The sequence below is a fragment of the Oncorhynchus masou genome, chromosome 16, assembly GCF_036934945.1.
Source record: "Oncorhynchus masou masou isolate Uvic2021 chromosome 16, UVic_Omas_1.1, whole genome shotgun sequence".
Classification (NCBI taxonomy): Eukaryota; Metazoa; Chordata; class Actinopteri; order Salmoniformes; family Salmonidae; genus Oncorhynchus; species Oncorhynchus masou.
In genome coordinates, this window is record NC_088227.1 from 40471397 (window position 1) to 40493070 (window position 21674).

Consider the following 21674-nt stretch of genomic DNA (forward strand, 5'->3'; position numbering starts at 1 on the left):
ATGTCTCTATACACACTCCCCCTCCCTTCAGACACAGCCTACACACAGAAACACACACATACTCCCCCTCCCCTCTCATACACAACCAGGTCTCATAGTTTCACTTTGAAATTCGACGTATTGTGGATGAACGTCTATTTTTTCCCTCATTAATTCTGCGTGGTTACAGGTTTAACACAGAAACAACTCAAAGGGTTAAATGTATTCATTCAGAGAGGTTAAGGTCAGGACCTAGGATTTGGGGAAGGCTTAAAACAAAATAATTAAAAACAACACGCCGTTTCCATCGAGTATTCTCGTGCTTCGCCACAGAGCATCATGAGTTGACACCATTGCAGGTCAATAGTTTTGGTGTCGAGGAAAGGCATATATCGACGTTTCTTATTTTCAAACATCCAAAATCGAAGTCTATTTCTAGTGGTCAGCCTGCTCATACATAGTCCACACACACACACACACACACACAGTCCCTCCCCCCCCCCCCACACACACAGTCCCTCTCTCCACCCCCCACCCCCCACACACACACATACACACACCCACACAGTCTCCCCCCCCCACACACACACACACAGTCCCTCTCTCCATCCCCCCTCCCCACACACACACACACACTGTCCCCCCCCTCCACATACACACACACACACCCCTACCTCTCTCCTGATACATTCAGCCTACACACAGCTGCTCCCGTGTTTAGAGTCCAGGTTGGACTGAAAGCACACAGCAAATTCCCCCCAGACAGACAATTCCCCCATCACTCACTCTAGCTCCCTCTCCCTCTCATGCAAAACACACACACACACACACCACTCACTCTAGCTCCCTCTCCCTCTCATGCAAAATGGGGGCGTAGGCGAAACGTCTGTAGGCCAAACACACACACACATCCACACACAGAGCCTCCTCTTACGCCAAAACACTTACCCCTTCTCCAAAACATTTCCTCTCCGCACAGCCCCCCCCCCCCGACCACCTCTACATCCCTCATGGGCATTCCCTCTAACAGTTCAAATCGCGGAGACAAACATGTTCAGTGAGTGCACAGCACGCGACCCTGCAGATATAGAGGCCATTGTGGCTGCCTGTCTTTGTGGGTAATGGTATTGTTCTGCAAACTGTGTTGTTATGGCATATCAGCAATATTTCCCCCTTATATGGACAGATCCTAGATCAGAATCAATAGGATTATATGGACAGATCCTAGATCAGAATCAATAGGATTATATGGACAGATCCTAGATCAGAATCAATAGGATTATATGGACAGATCCTAGATCAGAATCAATAGGATTATATGGACAGATCCTAGATCAGAATCAATAGGATTATATGGACAGATCCTAGATCAGAATCAATAGGATTATATGGACAGATCCTAGATCAGAATCAATAGGATTATATGGACAGATCCTAGATCAGAATCGATAGGATTATATGGACAGATCCTAGATCAGAATCAATAGGATTATATGGACAGATCCCAGATCAGAATCAATAGGATTATATGGACAGATCCCAGATCAGAATCAATAGGATTATATGGACAGATCCTAGATCAGAATCAATAGGATTATATGGACAGATCCTAGATCAGAATCAATAGGATTATATGGACAGATCCTAGATCAGAATCAATAGGATTATATGGACAGATCCCAGATCAGAATCAATAGGATTATATGGACAGATCCTAGATCAGAATCGATAGGATTATATGGACAGATCCTAGATCAGAATCAATAGGATTATATGGACAGATCCTAGATCAGCATCAATTTGGATTATATGGACAGATCCTAGATCAGAATCAATAGGATTATATGGGCAGATCCTAGATCAGCATCAATAGGATTATATGGACAGATCCTAGATCAGAATCAATAGGGATATATGGACAGATCCTAGATCAGAATCAATAGGGTTATATGGACAGATCCTAGATCAGAATCAATAGGGTTATATGGACAGATCCTAGATCAGAATCAATAGGGTTATATGGACAGATCCTAGATCAGAATCAATAGGATTATATGGACAGATCCTAGATCAGAATCAATAGGATTATATGGACAGATCCTAGATCAGCATCAATTTGGATTATATGGACAGATCCTAGATCAGAATCAATAGGATTATATGGACAGATCCTAGCGGCTCCCGAGTGGCGCAGCGGGTCTAGGGCACTGCATCTCGGTGCGAGAGGCGTCACTACAGACCCTGGTTCAGTTCCTGGCTGTATCACAACCGGCCGTGATTGATAGTCCCAATTGGCCCAGCGCCGTTCGGGTTAGGGATTGGCCGTCATTGTAAAATAAGAATTAGTTTTTTTTTTAAATTGACTTGTCTCGTTAAATAAAGGTTAAATTAAAAAATGTATAAAATGATGATGAAATATGCTGATTCATGCTATACTTCAGAGACAAGCAACAGCTCTATCAGACAGGATGTTATCTCCTGGTTAATGTACAGTAACTACATCACCCGGAGGATATGGATGTCTTGGTTGTTGTGTGACAACGGGTGCTTCCCTAATCCCAACAGGCTCAAACACAACATCATTCGAGATGTCCTGTTCAATGTCAGTTAGTTCAATTGGTAATAACTCAACTCATTCAGACAGAGAATAGCCTTGCTCATTGGTAATTACGTCGTAATAACTCAACTTACGTTTGAAAGTCTCATTAAAATGCTTAGACTAAATCCATAGGAGAAGATCCAGTCCACTGCTATTGTGCTAAGTCCTCCTCCTGTTCCTCTACAGACCCCTGGGACAGACTGCCTTCTTATACTAATGTAGGTTGGGACCAATGGGACACGTGTCTCTGTAGTGGGAGGAGTTGGCCCTGTCCTTGTGACCCCCTGTTGTTTTGGAGGGATCCTCCGTGGCTGTGTGTGTGTGTGTGTGTGTGTGTGTGTGTGTGTGTGTGTGTGTGTGTGTGTGTGTGTGTGTGTGTGTGTGTGTGTGTGTGTGTGTGTGTGTGTGTGTGTGTGTGTGTGTTTAGGGGAGAAGGACGAGGGTCCTGGTGAGCAGATGGGGCTTTCCCCCTCTCTCTATCTTGCCCTCCCTCCCTCCCTCCCTCCCTCCCTCTCTCATTGCCCTCCCTCTGTCTCCCTCCCTCTCTCTCTCTCTGTCTCCCTCTCCCTCCCTCTGTCTCTGTCTCCCTCCCTCTCCCTCCCTCCCTCTCTCCTTGCCCTCCCTCTCCCTCCCTCCCTCCCTCTCTCTCTCTGTCTCCCTCTCCCTCCCTCCCTCTCTCTGTCTCCCTCCCTCTCTCTCTCTCTGTCTCCCTCTCCCTCCCTCCCTCTCCCTCCCTCCCTCTCTCCTTGCCCTCCCTCCCTCCTTCTCTCTCTCTGTCTCCCTCTCCCTCCCTCCCTCCCTCCCTCCCTCTCCCCTCCCTCCCTCCCTCCCTCCCTCCCTCCCTCCCTCCCTCCCTCCCTCCCTCCCTCCCTCCCTCCCTCCCTCCCTCCCTCCCTCTCTCTGTCTCCCTCTCTCTCTGTCTCCCTCTCCCTCTCCCTCCCTCCCCTCTCTCTCTCTCTCTCTATTCAAATCTATTCAAATCTCTCTATTCAAAGAGCTTTTTGGCATGGAAAACATATGCCAAAGCAAGTGAAATAAACTCAGCATAAAAAGAACCATCCTCTCACTGTCAACTGCGTTAATTTTAAGCAAACGTGTAAATATTTGTATGAATATAACAAGATTCAACAACTGAGACATAAACTGAACAAGTTCCACAGACATGTGACTAACAGAGATGGAATATTGGAATAATTGTTCAGGGACACAAGGGGGGGTCAAAATCAAAAGTAACGGTCAGTATCTGGTGTGGCCACCAGCTGCATCTGGACTGCACCAGATTTGCCAGTTCTTGCTGTGAGATGTTACCCCACTCTTCCACCAAGGCACCTGCAAGTTCCCGGACATGTCTGGCCCTAGCCCTAGCCCTCCGATCCAAAAGGTCCCACACGTGCTCAATGGGATTGAGATCTGGGCTCTTTGCTGGCCATGGCAGACAACTGACATTCCTGACTTGCAGGAAATCAGGCACAGAACGAGCAGTATGGCTGGTGGCATTGTCATGCTGGAGGGTCATGTCAGGATGAGCCTACAGGAAGGATACCACATGAGGGAGGAGGATGTCTTCCCTGTAACGCACAGCGTTGAGGTTGCCTGCAATGACAACAAGCTCAGTCCGATGATGCTGTGACACACCGTCCCAGACCATGGCGGACACTCCACCTCCAAATCGATCCCTCTCCAGAGTACAGGCCTCGCTGATAAACGTGAATCTGACCATCACCCCTGGTCAGACAAAACCGCGACTCGTCAGTGAAGAGCACTTTGTGCCGGTCCTGTCTGGTCCAGCGATGGTGGGTTTGTGCTCATAGGCGACGTTATTACCAGTGATGTCTGGTGAGGATCTGCCTTACAACAGGCCTACAAGCCCTCAGTCCAGCCTCTCTCAGCTTATGGCGGACAGTCTGAGCACTGATTGAGGGATTGTGGTTTCCTGGTGTAACTCAGGCAGTTATTGTTGCCATCCTGTACCTGTTCCGCAGGTGTGACGTTCGGCTGTACCGATCCTGTGCAGGTGTTGTTACACGTGGTCTGCCACTGCGAGGACGATCAGCTGTCCGTCTTGTCTCAATGTAGCGCTGTCATCTCACAGTACGGACATAGCAATTTATTGCCCTGGCCACATCAGCAGTCCTCATGCCTCCTTGCAGCATACCTAAGGCACGTTCACGCAGATGAGCAGGGACGCTGGGCATCTTCATTTTGGTGTTTTTCAGAGTCAGTAGAAAGGCCTCTTTTGTGTCCTAAGTTTTCATAACTGGGACCTTAATTGCTTACCGTCTGTAAGCTGTTAGTGTCTTAACGACCGTTCCACAGGTGCATGTTCATTAATTGTTTGATTAATTGAAGATCTGTGAAGTTATTTGGAATTTTACGAATTATCTTTGAAAGACAGGGTCCTGAAAAAGGGACATTTCTTTTTTTGCTGAGTTTAGATAATAAACAAAAGTGAAATAAACAATTATAAATGAACAGTAAACAAAACATTTAAAGGAATAGAGACATTTCACATGTCATATTACGACTACATACAGTCTCTCTCTCTCTTTCCCACTCCCTCTCTCCTGTCCCGTACCATCCCTCCTCTCCTCTCCATCAGGTCCTTCTAACTTAATCCTGACCTTAAAACATTTGAAGTTAATGCCTTAACTTAACCTTGAACACTTTGAAATTTGATGTTTGGAACACTCTTAGAATCGTATAAAAATGGTTTAATTTTATGCAGAGAACAGGATACAAGCCATGGATAACGAACTACCCACTGTCTCAAACCAGGAAGAAGGCCAGAATAGCTCCTATCAACAGAACACACATATGCACCCTTCTCATCTGTCCTTCTCATAAGCATGGGTTTTACGTATATACATGCCACAGGAGGTTGGTGGAACCTTAATAGGGGAGAATGGGCTTGTGGTAATGACTGGAGGGGAATCAGTGGAATGGTAACAAACACATCAGACACATGGTTTCCATGGTTTCCAGGTGGTTAATGCCATTCCATTTGCTCCGTTCCGGACATTATTTGAGCCGTCAGCAGCCGCCTGTGATACATGCATTCCCTCTTGTTAAAGCTGCAATATGCCACTGAGTTATAGATCTGTCGTTCACATTGAAAACAAGTCTAAGGCACGGTAGATCTGTTCTATGTGTGGTATTTCTATGCTTTCCATTCTTAAGTTTAGTTTTTTTCCCTGCATCTTTTACTTTCGGTTTTGTACACCAGCCTCAAAACAGTTGAAAATACAATATTTTGGGGTTAAAAAAAATATATATTTCCCAGCGGTTTAGATGGTACAATGATTCTCTACAATGTACTAGCTTGTTTAGTCACATTAAACTGAAATAACAAAATGGCAGTACGATTTCTGCATAGTGCATTTTCTTTTTTTTTTCTTCTTTTTTTTGCATTTTCCAATTAAGAACATTCAAAACAAAAGTGAAAAGATATTAGACAACGATAGGACAAAGTGACAGTAACAGACGAACATAACAAAAGTAAATTATAATTATATAAACAAACATACAATAATAAAAAATAAAATAAAAAAATAACAAAATAACGAGACATTGGATCACCTGCCGTAGGCTACATATTATACATTACGTGTGAAACATTATGTGAGGATTATATATAGATTCAATCAATGAGATGTGGGGGGAGATTCTCCATATAGTCAATAAAAGGTTGCCAAATTCTGTAAAATGTCTTTAACTTATTCCTCAAGCAGTAAGTGATTTTCTCCAAAGGGATACAACTATTAACTTCCGAAAGCCACATTGCAACTGGCAGGGAGTGCATTTTCTTTTTAAAATGTGTTTTATTTTATGCAGAGATCAGGGGACCAAAGCCATGGATAACAAACCTCCCACTGTCCCAAACCAGGAGGAAGGCCAGAATAGCTCTTATCAATAGAACAGGGCTGTTGTTGCCGGCTAAGTGCAAACCCAACACCTCTCATAGAATCAAAACAGCCAGAGGGAAACCACTCAACCTAATGTGATAAGGCTCTAGCACAAAGAGGATATATTCTAATATCTGATTTATATATACACACACATTGCCTTCAAATAAGTATTCAGACCCCTTCACTTTTTCCACATTTTGTTAGGTTACAGCCTTATTCTAAAATGGATTAAATTGTTTTTTATTTTCCTCATCAATCTACACGCAATACCTCATAATGACATCACAATAACCCATAACGACAAATCAAAAACAGGGGTTTAGAAATTGTTGCAAATTTGTTCATAAAAAAAAAAAATGAAATATCACATTTACATAAGTATTCAGACCCTTTACTCAGTACTTTGTTGAAGCACCTTTGGCAGCGATTACAGCCTCTAGTCTTCCTGGGTGTGATGCTACAAGCTTGGCACACCTGTATTTGGGGAGTTTCTCCCAATATTCTCTACTGAACCTCTCAAGCTCTGTCAGGTTGGATGGGGAGCGTTGCTGTGCACTTGGGGTCGTTGTCCTGTTGGAAGATGAACCTTCACCCCAGTCAGAGGTCCTGAGTGCTTTGGAGCAGGTTTTCATCAAGGATCTCTCTGTACTTTGCTCTGTTCATCTTTCCCTCGATCCTGACTAGTCTCCAAGTCCCCGCAGCTGAAAAACATCCCCACAGCATAATGCTGCCACCACCATGCTTCACTGTAGGGACGGTGCCTGGTTTCCTCCAGATATGACACTTGGCATTAAGACCAAAGAGTTCAATCTTGGTTTTAATCAGACCAGAGAATCTTGTTTCTTATGGTCTGAGAGTCTTTAGATGCCTTTTGGCAAACTCCAAGTGGGCCGTCATGTGCCTTTTAATGAGTGGCTTCTGTCTGGACACTCTACCATAAATGTCTAATTGGTTGAGTGCTGCAGAGATGGTTGTATTTCCGGGAGGTTCTCTCATCTCCACAGAGGAACTCTAGAGCTCTGTCAGAGTGACCATTGGGTTATTGGTCACCTCCCTGGCCAAGGACCTTCTCCCCCATTGCTCAGTTTGGGTGGGTGGGCGGCCAGCTCTAGGAAGAGTCTTGGTGGTTCCAAACTTCTTACATTTAAGAATGATGGAAGCCACTGTGATCTTGGGGACCTTCAATTTTGCAGAAATGTTTTGGTACCCTTCCCCAGATCTATACCTCGACACAATCCTGTCTTGCAGCTCTATGGACAATTCCTTCGACCTCATGGCTTGGTTTTTGCTCTGACATGCACTGTCAACTGTGGGACCTTATATAGACAGGTGTGTGCCTTTCCAAATCATGTCCAATTAATTGAATTTACCACAGGTGGACTCCAATCAAGTTGTAGAAACATCTCAAGGATGATCCATGGAAACAGGATGCACCTGAGCTCAATATCTGAGTCTTAGAGCAAAGGGTGTGAATACTTATGTAACTTCTAAAAACCTGTTTTCGCTTTGTCATTATGGGGTATTGTGATGTCATTATGGGGTATTGTGATGTCACTATGGGTTATTGTGTGTGGATTGCTGGGTATTTTTATTTATTTAATCCATTTTAGAATAAGGCTGTAAGATAACAGAATGTGGAACAAGTCAAGGGGTCTGAATACTTTCCGAAGGCACTGTGTATATATTACTGTATGTCAAACCAGACTCTCTCTTTCCCTCTGACACAATGCAAACAAAAGGTACTTTCCTTTCTGCTGTAACTGAATTCCCCACTGAATGATTTTCTGAAATAGTTAATAACAGGCCTACGATACAGACAGACTGGGACAGGTTTTTAATACGATACAGACAGACTGGGACAGGTAAATAATATGATACAGACAGACTGGGACAGGTTATTAATACGATACAGACAGACTGGGACAGGTTCATTAATATGATACAGACAGACTGGGACAGGTTCAATAATATGATACAGACAGACTGGGACAGGTAAATAATATGATACAGACAGGCTGGGACAGGTAAATAATATGATACAGACAGACTGGGACAGGTTATTAATACGATACAGACAGACTGGGACAGGTTATTAATATGATACAGACAGACTGGGACAGGTAAATAATATGATACAGACAGACTGGGACAGGTAAATAATATGATACAGACAGACTGGGACAGGTTATTAATACAATACAGACAGAATGGGACAGGTTAAATAATAATACCATATAGACAGACTGGGATAGGTTATTAATACAAAACAGACAGACTGGGACAGGTTAAATAATACCATATAGACAGACTGGGACAGGTTAAATAATATAGACAGACTGGGACAGGTTAAATAATACCATAAAGACAGACTGGGACAGGTTAAATAATACCATATAGACAGACTGGGATAGGTTTTTAATACGATATAGACAGACTGGGACAGGTTAAATAATACGATATAGACAGACTGGGCTACAGACTGGGACAGGTTCAATAATACCATATAGACAGACTGGGACTGGTTCAATAATATGATATAGACAGACTGGGACAGGTTCAATAATATGATATAGACAGACTGGGATAGGTTATTAATACAATACAGACAGACTGGGACAGGTTAAATAATACCATATAGACAGACTGGGATAGGTTATTAATACAATACAGACGGACTGGGACAGGTTAAATAATACCATATAGACAGACTGGGCCAGGTTAAATAATACCATATAGACAGACTGGGACAGGTTAAATAATATAGACAGACTGGGACAGGTTAAATAATACCATATAGACAGACTGGGACAGGTTATATAATACCATATAGACAGACTGGGACAGGTTAAATAATACCATATAGACAGACTGGGATAGGTTTTTAATACGATATAGACAGACTGGGACAGGTTCAATAATACGATATAGACAGACTGGGCTACAGACTGGGACAGGTTCAATAATACCATATAGACAGACTGGGCTACAGACTGGGACAGGTTAAATAATACGATATAGACAGACTGGGCTACAGACTGGGACAGGTTCAATAATATGATATAGACAGACTGGGACAGGTTTATTAATATGATATAGGCAGACTGGGACAGGTTCAATAATATGATATAGACAGACTGGGACAGGTTTATTAATATGATATAGACAGACTGGGACAGGTTATTTAATATGATATAGGCAGACTGGGACAGGTTTATTAATATGATATAGACAGGCTGGGACAGGTTAATTAATATGATATAGACAGACTGGGACAGGTTTATTAATATGATATAGACAGACTGGGACAGGTTAATTAATATGATATAGGCAGACTGGGACAGGTTTATTAATATGATATAGACAGACTGGGACAGGTTATTTAATATGATACAGACAGACTGGGACAGGTTCATTAATATGATATAGACAGACTGGGACTGGTTCAATAATATGATATAGACAGACTGGGACAGGTTCATTAATATGATATAGACAGACTGGGACTGGTTCAATAATATGATATAGGCAGACTGGAATACAGACTGGGACAGGTTAATTAATATGATATAGGCAGATGGGACAGGTTAATTAATATGATATAGACCGACTGGGACTGGTTCAATAATATGATATAGACAGACTGGGACAGGTTCATTAATATGATATAGACAGACTGGGACAGGTTAATTAATATGATATAGACAGACTGGGACAGGTTCAATAATATGATATAGACAGACTGGGACTGGTTCAATAATATGATATAGACAGACTGGGACAGGTTCATTAATATGATATAGGCAGACTGGGACAGGTTAATTAATATGATATAGACAGACTGGGACAGGTTAATTAATATGATATAGACAGACTGGGACACGTTCATTAATATGATATAGACAGACTGGGACAGGTTCATTAATATGATACAGACAGACTGGGACAGGTTCATTAATATGATACAGACAGACTGGGACAGGTTCATTAATATGATATAGACAGACTGGGACAGATTCATTAATATGATATAGACAGACTGGGACAGGTTCATTAATATGTTATAGACAGACTGGGACAGGTTAATTAATATGATATAGACAGACTGGGACAGGTTCATTAATATGATATAGACAGACTGGGACTGGTTCATTAATATGATATAGGCAGACTGGGACAGGTTCATTAATATGATATAGACAGACTGGGACAGGTTCATTAATATGATATAGACAGACTGGGACAGGTTCATTAATATGATATAGACAGACTGGGACAGGTTCATTAATATGATATAGGCAGACTGGGACAGGTTCAATAATATGATATAGACAGACTGGGACAGGTTAATTAATATGATATAGACAGACTGGGACAGGTTCAATAATATGATATAGACAGACTGGGACTGGTTCAATAATATGATATAGACAGACTGGGACAGGTTCATTAATATGATATAGACAGACTGGGACAGGTTCATTAATATGATATAGACAGACTGGGACAGGTTCATTAATATGATATAGACAGACTGGGACAGGTTCATTAATATGATATAGACAGACTGGGACAGGTTCATTAATATGATATAGACAGACTGGGACAGGTTCATTAATATGATATAGACAGACTGGGACAGGTTCATTAATATGATATAGGCAGACTGGGACAGGTTTATTAATATGATATAGACAGACTGGGACAGGTTTATTAATATGATATAGGCAGACTGGGACAGGTTCATTAATATGATATAGACAGACTGGGACAGGTTCATTAATATGATATAGACAGACTGGGACAGGTTTATTAATATGATATAGGCAGACTGGGACAGGTTCATTAATATGATATAGGCAGACTGGGACAGGTTAATTAATATGATATAGGCAGACTGGGACTGGTTAATTAATATGATATAGGCAGACTGGAATACAGTCCACTGGCCAGCTACTCCACTGAATGGTAACAGACAAGAGACTATGAGTGGCATCATAAGGGAGTAGGTATCCTGTGTAACTGAATGCATATTTCAGCCTTTATCCGGACACAAACATGTTGACTGCACTGTGTCTGGTTGCTCTGCTCTGCTATTAGTGAAGGGCCATCTGTTAGACCAAACAACGTAGCTTATTCAGTGTAAGACCAGGAATGCAGCCTGTTTTCATGACTACCACTCCAACAATAAGCTGTGGCATAAACTCTGCGCCAGACCCCTTCACTACATTCCACTGCAAATGTGGGTAAATATCTCCTGATAGTCTGTGTCTACCTGGGAGTGTCTGATTGTGTCCCAAATGGCTCTCTATTCCATAAATAGGGTGTCAAAAGTAGTACACTACATAGGGAATAGGGTTCCCTATTTTGGGACAGAGACATACAGCCTGTCTGTGAATAGATCCATGTCACTTCTCACAGACAGATAGAGCTGTACCACCTTTTTACAGAGAGAAGGTTATATTCAGGCAGCAGGCAGCCATGACTACAGGAGGGAAACCATGACTACAGGAGAGCAGCAATAACGAGAGAAGAGTCCAAAACAGTGTTGACAATGTTGACACACACAGTCAGACTTGTTATTCATCACATTACACAACTAGGCCTATACTATACGCGGATCCTAGAAAGCGATCCCTGATGGCACTGGTTGTAAATACTGTAGTTTCCCTCCGCCGTCACGGCTCATGCCCGCTCAGCCTGATCGATTTGTCGCAGACAGTAAAAAGCTGTCCGATGCATACTCAAATGATAGCCTATCATTTTTGCAACACTTGTGAGTGTCTATCAGGGTGCTCCATATGTGTTTCAGTGGGAAAATAAACCCACACTATACATATTTGAGTGATGGGCAGACAGACTGTAGGCTGTCTCTCAATAACCGAGCGCACCAGAAGCGCTTGTTGGTTGACATTAATTCTAAGTAATAAAACGGACCAGAACAATGGATTAGTAAATGTGAAAGATCAACAAATACTTATTCTACGGTTCTTAGTCTATAAATGTATCCGAATATGGAACAACTTTTGAAAAAGAAGAAAAAAAAACTCCACAAATGACTTGTCCACACAGAACATTGTTGTTTCATGCATAGACAAATATTTTCTGAAAAGCGTGCGCATGATATGCTTTGTACACCGGAAACATTCGTGTAGAGACCAATAAATACGAACAAAACGACGCATATTTGTCCTAACGTGCACGGTGTGATATGTTTATAAACATCATATAACATCAAAATAGCCAATTGCATTATTCCACTCAATTTGTTGTCCTTTTCTACTTAGTGAACGCAACCATTGCATGCCAGCGAAAACGTTTTCTTGGTATAGAATATAGCATTTTGAGAATTACTTACGATTTGAGAGGATTCTGAATGACAGTCGCCATTTTGCTACTAGACAGTAAGCAAATATTCCAAATCTCGGAGCTGTTTGGGACCCTATGAAAAAAACAACCAGTAAGATCCGAGGCGACCTGCTCCTTAACCAATACAATACCAGGATGCAGGAGCAAAGGCGTGGTTTAGGAGAAAACTGTCAAAAGCGTTTCATAAAGACAACTTTATATTGCGCACATGCAAATCATTACAGTGTACCTACTAGTCAGTATCAGTCATTTACATAGTGTAGGTATATCCCCGGGGCATATGAAACAGATACAGCAAGGAGTGGCTGCATTTTCTAGCAGGAAAACAAAACAAAAGCTTTGCCATTTGTCCTGTGTTCCTTTGTGCCTGTCCCAAACAGACCATCTTTATTTTCTCTGCATATCAAAATCAAATGTTATTGGTCACTAACACATGGTTAGCAGATGTTATTGCGAGTATAGCGAAATGCTTATATGGAGACTCTTCTTCATTCGGTGGCATTTAGCAAAACAAATAGAATGGTACTAGAAGATATATATATAGTATTATGTAGCAGTGTAGCAAAACACATTAACATGAGGTAGATTTCGATGTATATATTGTAGAAGCATAAGTTACACATGAAGGTTTGTTGACACAGGAAATTCAAACAAAGCAATGGCTGATGCTCGATCTAGAACGTAAACACATCACAACTACTGTCACGCTACAGACAACAAATGCATCTTCTACACTCTCTGTTCCACTGTTCAGTTCATGAGAATGATCTTAAAAAAATGTTATATTTCCTTTTAGAGGAGGGGAGAGTTATTGAAAGCACATGCGTCCAATCGTAAAGCCGCAAAGAGGGACGTTATTGTCAGGCGATAAACCAATTTGGATTTGGCTGGAGGGTGTTTAAAATTGGTCACATGGACGCAGCATTGTAGCAGGTAGAGGAACTTTGTGTCAAGCTCCTCCAATCAAATCAAATGTATTTATAAAGCCCTTCTTACATCAGCCGATGTCACAAAGTGCTGTATAGAAACCCAGCCTAAAACCCCAAACGGCAAGCGATGCAGGTGTAACCAGCATGTTCAATAATATATTTGATCAACATCGCAATCTCTTATTAATACATGGATAACACCATTCTATTTTAAAGCTGCAATATGTTTTTTTTTGGGGGGGGGGGGGTGACCAGACAAAATTCACATAGAAATGTGAGTTGTAAATCTGTCTTTCTCATCGAAAGCCAGTACAAGAAGTAGTAGATCTGTTCTATGTGCGCTATTTCTATGCTTCCTGTGCTTAAGTTTATTTTTTTTTAATTTTTTTTAGTATTTTACTCTCGGTTTTGTAGATCAGTTTCAAACATCTGAAAATATAATTTTTATGGTTTTCAAAAAAATATTCCACAGTGGTTTTAGATGGTGCAATGATTTTCTATACTATACCTGCTTGTTTTGTCACATAGATCAAATCCCCGAGGTGACAAGGTAAAAATCGGTTGTTCTGCCCCTGAACAAGGCAGTTCACCCACCGTTCCCTCGGCCGTCATTGTAAATAAGAATTTGTTCTTAACTGACTTGCCTTGTTAAATGGCATCAGTGGTGCAGGTCCCTCCTTCAGAGGTCCCTCCAGAGAGGAGGCCTCGTTCTGATGCTGCCGTCTCTTCGTCTTCATCATCCTCCAGCTCTGCTGCTCCAGGTCAGTTATACTCTGACTGTATCAGAGACGTTAGGTGAACCACACCTGGCCTGACTGTATCAGAGACATTAGGTGAACCACACCTGGCCTGACTGTATCAGAGACATTAGGTGAACCACACCTGGCCTGACTGTATCAGAGACATTAGGTGAACCACACCTGGCCTGACTGTATCAGAGACATTAGGTGAACCACACCTGGCCTGACTGTATCAGAGACATTAGGTGAACCACACCTGGCCTGACTGTATCAGAGACGTTTTGGTGAACCACTCCTGGCCAGACTTGGACAAGCTCCAGGACCTAATACCTAGTGGTAGGCTTTAGATCAGAGGGCTAACACAGTCTAGTGCCACACAGGCTGGGCGCAAACCCAGATAGAAGTGTATCACTTCGTTATTGTTTTTGGAAGTTATCACAACATACATTTGGATACACCATTTCCTCTCCTTGCATGTCCACCTTGTCCTCTCCGTTGCATGTCCACCTTGTCCTCTCCTTGTCCTCTCCTTGTCCTCTCCTTGCATGTCCACATTGTCCTCTCCTTGCCCTCTCCTTGTCCTCTCCTTGTCCTCTCCTTGCATGTCCACTTTGTCCTCTCCTTGTCCTCTCATTGCATGTCCACCTTGTCCTCTCCTTGTCCTCTCCTTGCATGTCCACCTTGCCCTCTCCTTGTCCTCTCCTTGTCCTCTCCTTGTCCTCTCCTTGCATGTCCACCTTGTCCTCTCCTTGTTCTCTCCTTGCATGTCCACCTTGTCCTCTCCTTGTCCTCTCCTTGCATGTCCACCTTGCCCTCTCCTTGTCCTCTCCTTGTCCTCTCCTTGCATGTCCACCTTGCCCTCTCCTTATCCTCTCCTTGTCCTCTCCTTGTCCTCTCCTTGCATGTCCACCTTGTCCTCTCCTTGTCCTCTCCTTGCATGTCCACCTTGTCCTCTCCTTGTCCTCTCCTTGCATGTCCACCTTGCCCTCTCCTTGTCCTCTCCTTGCATGTCCACCTTGCCCTCTCCTTGTCCTCTCCTTGCATGTCCATCTTGCCCTCTCCTTGTCCTCTCCTTTTCCTCTCGTTGCATGTCCACCTTGTCCTCTCCTTGTCCTCTCCTTGCATGTCCACCTTGTCCTCTCCTTGTCCTCTCCTTGTCCTCTCCTTGCATGTCCACCTTGTCCTATCATTGTCCTCTCCTTGCATGTCCACCTTGTCCTCTCCTTGTCCTCTCCTTGCATGTCCACCTTGTCCTCTCCTTGTCCTCTCCTTGCATGTCCACCTTGCCCTCTCCTTGTCCTCTCCTTGTCCTCTCCTTGCATGTCCACCTTGCCCTCTCCTTGTCCTCTCCTTGTCCTCTCCTTGCATGTCCACCTTGTCCTCTCCTTGTCCTCTCCTTGCATGTCCACCTTGTCCTCTCCTTGCATGTCCACCTTGTCCTCTCCTTGTCCTCTCCTTGCATGTCCACCTTGTCCTCTCCTTGTCCTCTCCTTGCATGTCCACCTTGCCCTCTCCTTGTCCTCTCCTTGTCCTCTCCTTGCATGTCCACCTTGCCCTCTCCTTGTCCTCTCCTTGTCCTCTCCTTGCATGTCCACCTTGTGCTCTCCTTGCATGTCCACCTTGTCCTCTCCTTGTCCTCCCCTTGCATGTCCACTTTGTCCTCTCCTTGCATGTCCACCTTGTCCTCTCCTTGTCCTTTCCTTGTCCTCTCCTTGCATGTCCACCTTGTCCTCTCCTTGCATGTCCACATTGCCCTCTCCTTGTCCTCTCCTTGCATGTCCACATTGCCCTCTCCTTGTCCTCTCCTTGCATGTCCACCTTGTCCTCTCCTTGTCCTCTCCTTGCATGTCCACCTTGTCCTCTCCTTGTCCTCTCCTTGCATGTCCACCTTGCCCTCTCCTTGTCCTCTCCTTGTCCTCTCCTTGCATGTCCACCTTGCCCTCTCCTTGTCCTCTCCTTGTCCTCTCCTTGCATGTCCACCTTGTCCTCTCCTTGTCCTCTCCTTGCATGTCCACCTTGTCCTCTCCTTGCATGTCCACCTTGTCCTCTCCTTGTCCTCTCCTTGCATGTCCACCTTGTCCTCTCCTTGTCCTCTCCTTGCATGTCCACCTTGCCCTCTCCTTGTCCTCTCCTTGTCCTCTCCTTGCATGTCCACCTTGCCCTCTCCTAGTCCTCTCCTTGTCCTCTCCTTGCATATCCACCTTGCCCTCTCCTAGTCCTCTCCTTGTCCTCTCCTGCATGTCCACCTTGCCCTCTCCTAGTCCTCTCCTTGTCCTCTCCTTGCATGTCCACCTTGTCCTCTCCTTGTCCTCTCCTTGTCCTCTCCTTGCATGTCCACCTTGTCCTCTCCTTGTCCTCTCCTTGCCCTCTTCTTGCCCTCTCCTTGTCCTCTCCTTGTCCTCTCCTTGTCCTCTCCTTGCATGCCCACCTTGTCCTCTCCTTGCATGTCCACCTTGTCCTCTCCTTGTCCTCTCCTTGCATGTCCACCTTGTCCTCTCCTTGTCCTCTCCTTGCATGTCCACCTTGCCCTCTCCTTGTCCTCTCCTTGTCCTCTCATTGCATGTCCACCTTGTCCTCTCCTTGTCCTCTCATTGTCCTCTCCTTGCCCTCTCCTTGCATGTTCACCTTGTCCTCTCCTTGTCCTCTCCTTGTCCTCTCCTTGTTCTCTCCTTGTTCTCTCCTTGTTCTCTCCTTGTTCTCTCCTTGCATGTCCTTTTTTCCATCTCCAGAGTTACCAGAGTTCAACTTTGACGCTGAGAAGCACCGTTACTGTAACCCTCTGACCAGAGAGTTGCTGCAGGAGAGAGAGCAGGACAAACACAGGGCCAGGATAATGTACGAGGAGGAGAGGCCTAAGAAGGTACACTTGGTTGCACTTTCACAGCGACAATCAGCAGTTTAAATCATAACAAAGCGTTTCCCTGCCCCTGTTTTGGTGAAATGCCGAGGAGTGGGACTGGGGAAAAACAAAAACTTGCACACCCTAGCTATCTTGAAGGATGGTTCCCACCCTGATATAAAATATTGCAACATTACAACAAAATATTTTGTCTTTCCAAAGTTACCCCCTCATTCAGCTGGATAAGGTAGACTACTTCAAAGCAAGGTATCTAAAACTAGACACATTTATACAGTTGAAGTCGGAAGTTTACATACACCTTAGCCAAATACATTTAAACTCCGTTTTTCACAATTCCTGACTATTAATCCTAGTAGAAATTAGGTCAGTCTTAGGTCAGTTAGGATCACCACTTTATTTTAAGAATGTGAAAAGTCAGAATGAAGTTGGTGGTTTTGGAGCAGTGGCTTCTTCCTTGCTGAGCGGCCTTTCATGTTATGTCGATACAGGACTCGCTTTACTGTGGATATAGATACTTTTAGCCTATCAGAAGCCATGACATTGTCCTAAAGCCATGACATTGTCCTAAAGCCATGACATTTTCTGGCAATTTTCCAAGTTGTTTGAAGGCACAGTCAAGTTAGTGTATTTAAACGTATGACCCACTGGAATTGTGATACAGTGAATTATAAGTGAAATAATCTGTCTGTAAACAATTGTTGGAGAAATGAATTGTGTCATGCACAAAGTAGATGTCCTAACTGACTTGCCGAGTGGTTGAAAAACGAGTGTTAATGACTCCAACCTAAGTGTATGTAAACTTCCGACTTCAACTATATGTTGTGTCTGTTATGAGTTATATCTGTTATATCTGTGTTAAATATGTTATATCTGTGTTAAATATGTTATTTCTGTGTTAAATATGTTATAATATGTCATATCTGTGTTAAATATGTTATATCTGTGTTAAATATGTTATATCTGTGTTAAATATGTTATATCTGTGCTGTACCTGTTAAATCTGTGATATCTGTGTTGTATCTGTGTTGTCCCGTGTTGTCCTGTCACCAAAAACTCTGAAATCTCCATCCCTAACTACAACATTTTCAGACAAGATAGAACGGCCAAAGGGGGCGGTGTTGCAATCTACTGCTCAGATAGCCTGCAGAGTTCTGTCATACTATCCAGGTCTGTACCCAAACAATTTGAACTTCTGCTTTTAAAAATCCAACTCTCTAAAAACAAGTCTCTCACCGTTGCCGCCTGCTATAGACCACCCTCTGCCCCCAGCTGTGCTCTGGACACCATATGTGAACAGATTGCCCCCCATCTATCTTCAGAGCTCGTGCTGCTAGGCGACCTAAACTGGAACATGTTTAACACCCCAGCCATCCTACAATCTAAGCTTGATGCCCTCAATCTCACACAAATTATCAATGAACCTACCAGGTACCACCCCAAAGCCGTTAACACAGGCACCCTCATAGATATCATCCTAATCAACTTGCCCTCTAAATACACCTCTGCTGTCTTCAACCAAGATCTCAGCGATCACTGCCTCATTGCCTGCATCCGTAAATGGGTCAGCGGTCAAGCGACCTCCACTCATCACTGTCAAACGCTCCCTGAAACACTTCAGTGTGCAGGCCTTTCTAATCGACCTGGCCCGGATATCCTGGAAGGATATTGACCTCATCCCGTCAGTAGAGGACGCCTGGTTATTTCAAAAAAGCCTTCCTCACCATCTTAAATAAACATGCCCCATTCAAGAAATGTAGAACCAGGAACAGATGTAGCCCTTGATTCTCTCCAGACCTGACTGCCCTTAACCAACACAAAAACATCCTATGGCATTCTGCATTAGCATCGAACAGCCCCCGTGATATGCAACTTTTCAGGGAAGTTAGAAACCAATATACACAGGCAGTTAGAAAAGCCAAAGTCAGCTTTTTCAAGCAGAAATTTACTTCCTGCAACACAACCTCAAAAACATTCTGGGACACTGTAAAGTCCATGGAGAATAAGAACACCTCCTTCCAGCTGCCCACTACTCTGAGGATAGGAAACTCTGTCACCACCGATAAATCCACTATAATTGAAAATTTCAAGAAGCATTTTTCTACGGCTGGCCATGTTTTCCACCTGGCTACCCCTGCCCTGGTCAACTGCACTGCTCCCCCCACAGCAACACGCCTAAGCCTTCCCCATCTCCCAAATCCAGTCAGCTGATGTTCTGAAAGAGCTGCAAAATCTGGACCCATACAAATCAGCCGGGCTAGACAATCTGGACCCTTTCTTTCTAAAATTATCTGCCGAAATTGTTGTAACCCCTATTACTACTCTGTTTAACCTCTCTTTCGTGTTGTTTGAGTTTCCCAAAGATTGGAAAGCAGCTGCGGTCATCCCCCTCTTCAAAGGGAGAGACACTCTAGACCCAAACTGCTACTGAACTATATCTATCCTACCCTGCCTTTCTAAGGTTTTCAAAAGCCAAGCCATCAAACAGATTACCAACCATTTAGATGCCCACCGCACCTTCTCCGCTATGCAATCTGGTTTCAGAGCTGGTCATGGGTGCACCTCTGCCACGCTAAAGGTCCTAAACAATATCATAACCGCTATCGATAAGAAACAATACTGTGCAGCTGTATTCATTGACCTGGCCAAGGCTTTCGAATCTGTCAATCACCACATCCTCATCGGCAGACTCGAAAGCCTTGGTTTCTCAAATGATTGCCTCGCCTTGTTCACCAACTATTTCTCTGATAGAGTTCAGTGTGTTAAATCGGAGGGCCTGTTGTCTGGGCCTCTGGCAGTCTCAGGGTACAAGCCACAGGGTTCAATTCTTGGGCCGACTCTCTTCTCTGTATACATCAATGATGTTGCTCTTGCTGCTGTTGAGTCTCTGATCCACCTCTACGCAGACGACACCATTCTGTATACTTCTGGCCCCTCTTTGGACACTGTGTTAGCTAACCTCAAGACGAGCTTCAATGCCATACAACTCTCCTTCCAGGACCTCCAACTGCTCTTAAATACAAGTAAAACTAAATGCATGCTCTTCAACCGATCGCTGCCTGCACCTGCCCGCCCGTCCAGCATCACTACTCTGGACGGTTCTGACTTAGAATATGTGGACAACTACAAATACCCAGGTGTCTGGTTAGACTGTAAACTCTCCTTCCAGACTCACTTCAAACATGTCCAATCCAAAGTAAAATCTTGAATAGGCTTCCTATTTCGCAACAAAGCATCCTTCACTCATGCTGCCAAACATACCCTCATAAAACTGACCATCCTACCGATCCTCGACTTCTGCGATGTCATTTACAAGATAGCCTCCAATACCCTACTCAATAAATTGGATGCAGTCTATCACAGTGCCATCCGTTTTGTCAACAAAGCCCCATATACTACACACCACTGTGACCTGTACGCTCTCGTTGGCTGGCCCTCGCTTCATACTCGTCGCCAAACCCACTGGCTCCAGGTCATCTGCAAGACCCTGCTAGGTAAAGTCCCCCCTTATCTCAGCTCGCTGGTCACCATAGCAGCACCCACCTGTAAAACGCGCTCCAGCAGGTATATTTCTCTGGTCACCCCCAAAACCAATTCTTCCTTTGGCCGCCTCTCCTTCCAGTTCTCTGCTGCCAATGACTGGAACGAACTACAAAAATCTCTGAAACTGGAAACACTTATCTCCCTCACTAGCTTTAAGCACCAGCTGTCAGAGCAGCTCACAGATCACTGCACCTGTACATAGCCCATCTATAATTTAGCCCAAACAACTACCTCTCCCCCTACTGTATGTATTTATTTATTTAGCTCCTTTGCACCCCATTCTTTATATTTCTACTTTGCACATTCTTCCACTGCAAATCTACCATTCCAGTGTTTTACTTGCTATATTGTATTTACTTCGCCACCATGGCCTTTTTTTGCCTTTACCTCCCTTATCTCACCTCATTTGCTCACATTGTATATGGACTTGTGATTCTACTGTATTATTGACTGTATGTTTGTTTTACTCCATGTGCAACTCCTGTCGTTGTATGTGTCGAACTGCTTTGCTTTATCTTGGCCAGGTCGCAATTGTAAATGAGAACTTGTTCTCAACTTGCCTACCAGGTTAAATAAATAAATAAAATACAAAATAAAAAAATGTGTGTTAAATGTGTTATATCTGTGTTGTACCTGTTATATCTGTGTTGTACCTGTTATATCTGTGTTGTACCTGTTATATCTGTGTTGTACCTGTTATATCTGTGTTGTAATTTTATTATACTTATGCTATAACTGATTTCACTTCGAGGGGTG

General features: G+C 43.6%; 1 protein-coding gene across 2 annotated transcripts in view; it reads right to left on the minus strand.

Moving 5' to 3' along the window:
- The window catches only part of dpf3 (double PHD fingers 3), a 68147-nt gene extending 55226 nt beyond the window's left edge, over positions 1-12921 (minus strand). For both annotated transcript variants that reach the window (XM_064991679.1, XM_064991678.1), the window contains exon 1: positions 12839-12921. In XM_064991679.1, coding sequence (XP_064847751.1) covers positions 12839-12870 — 32 coding nt within the window. In that variant the 5' untranslated portion in view covers positions 12871-12921. The remainder of the gene's footprint in view (positions 1-12838) is intronic.
- Positions 12922-21674: the final 8753 nt, after the last annotated feature.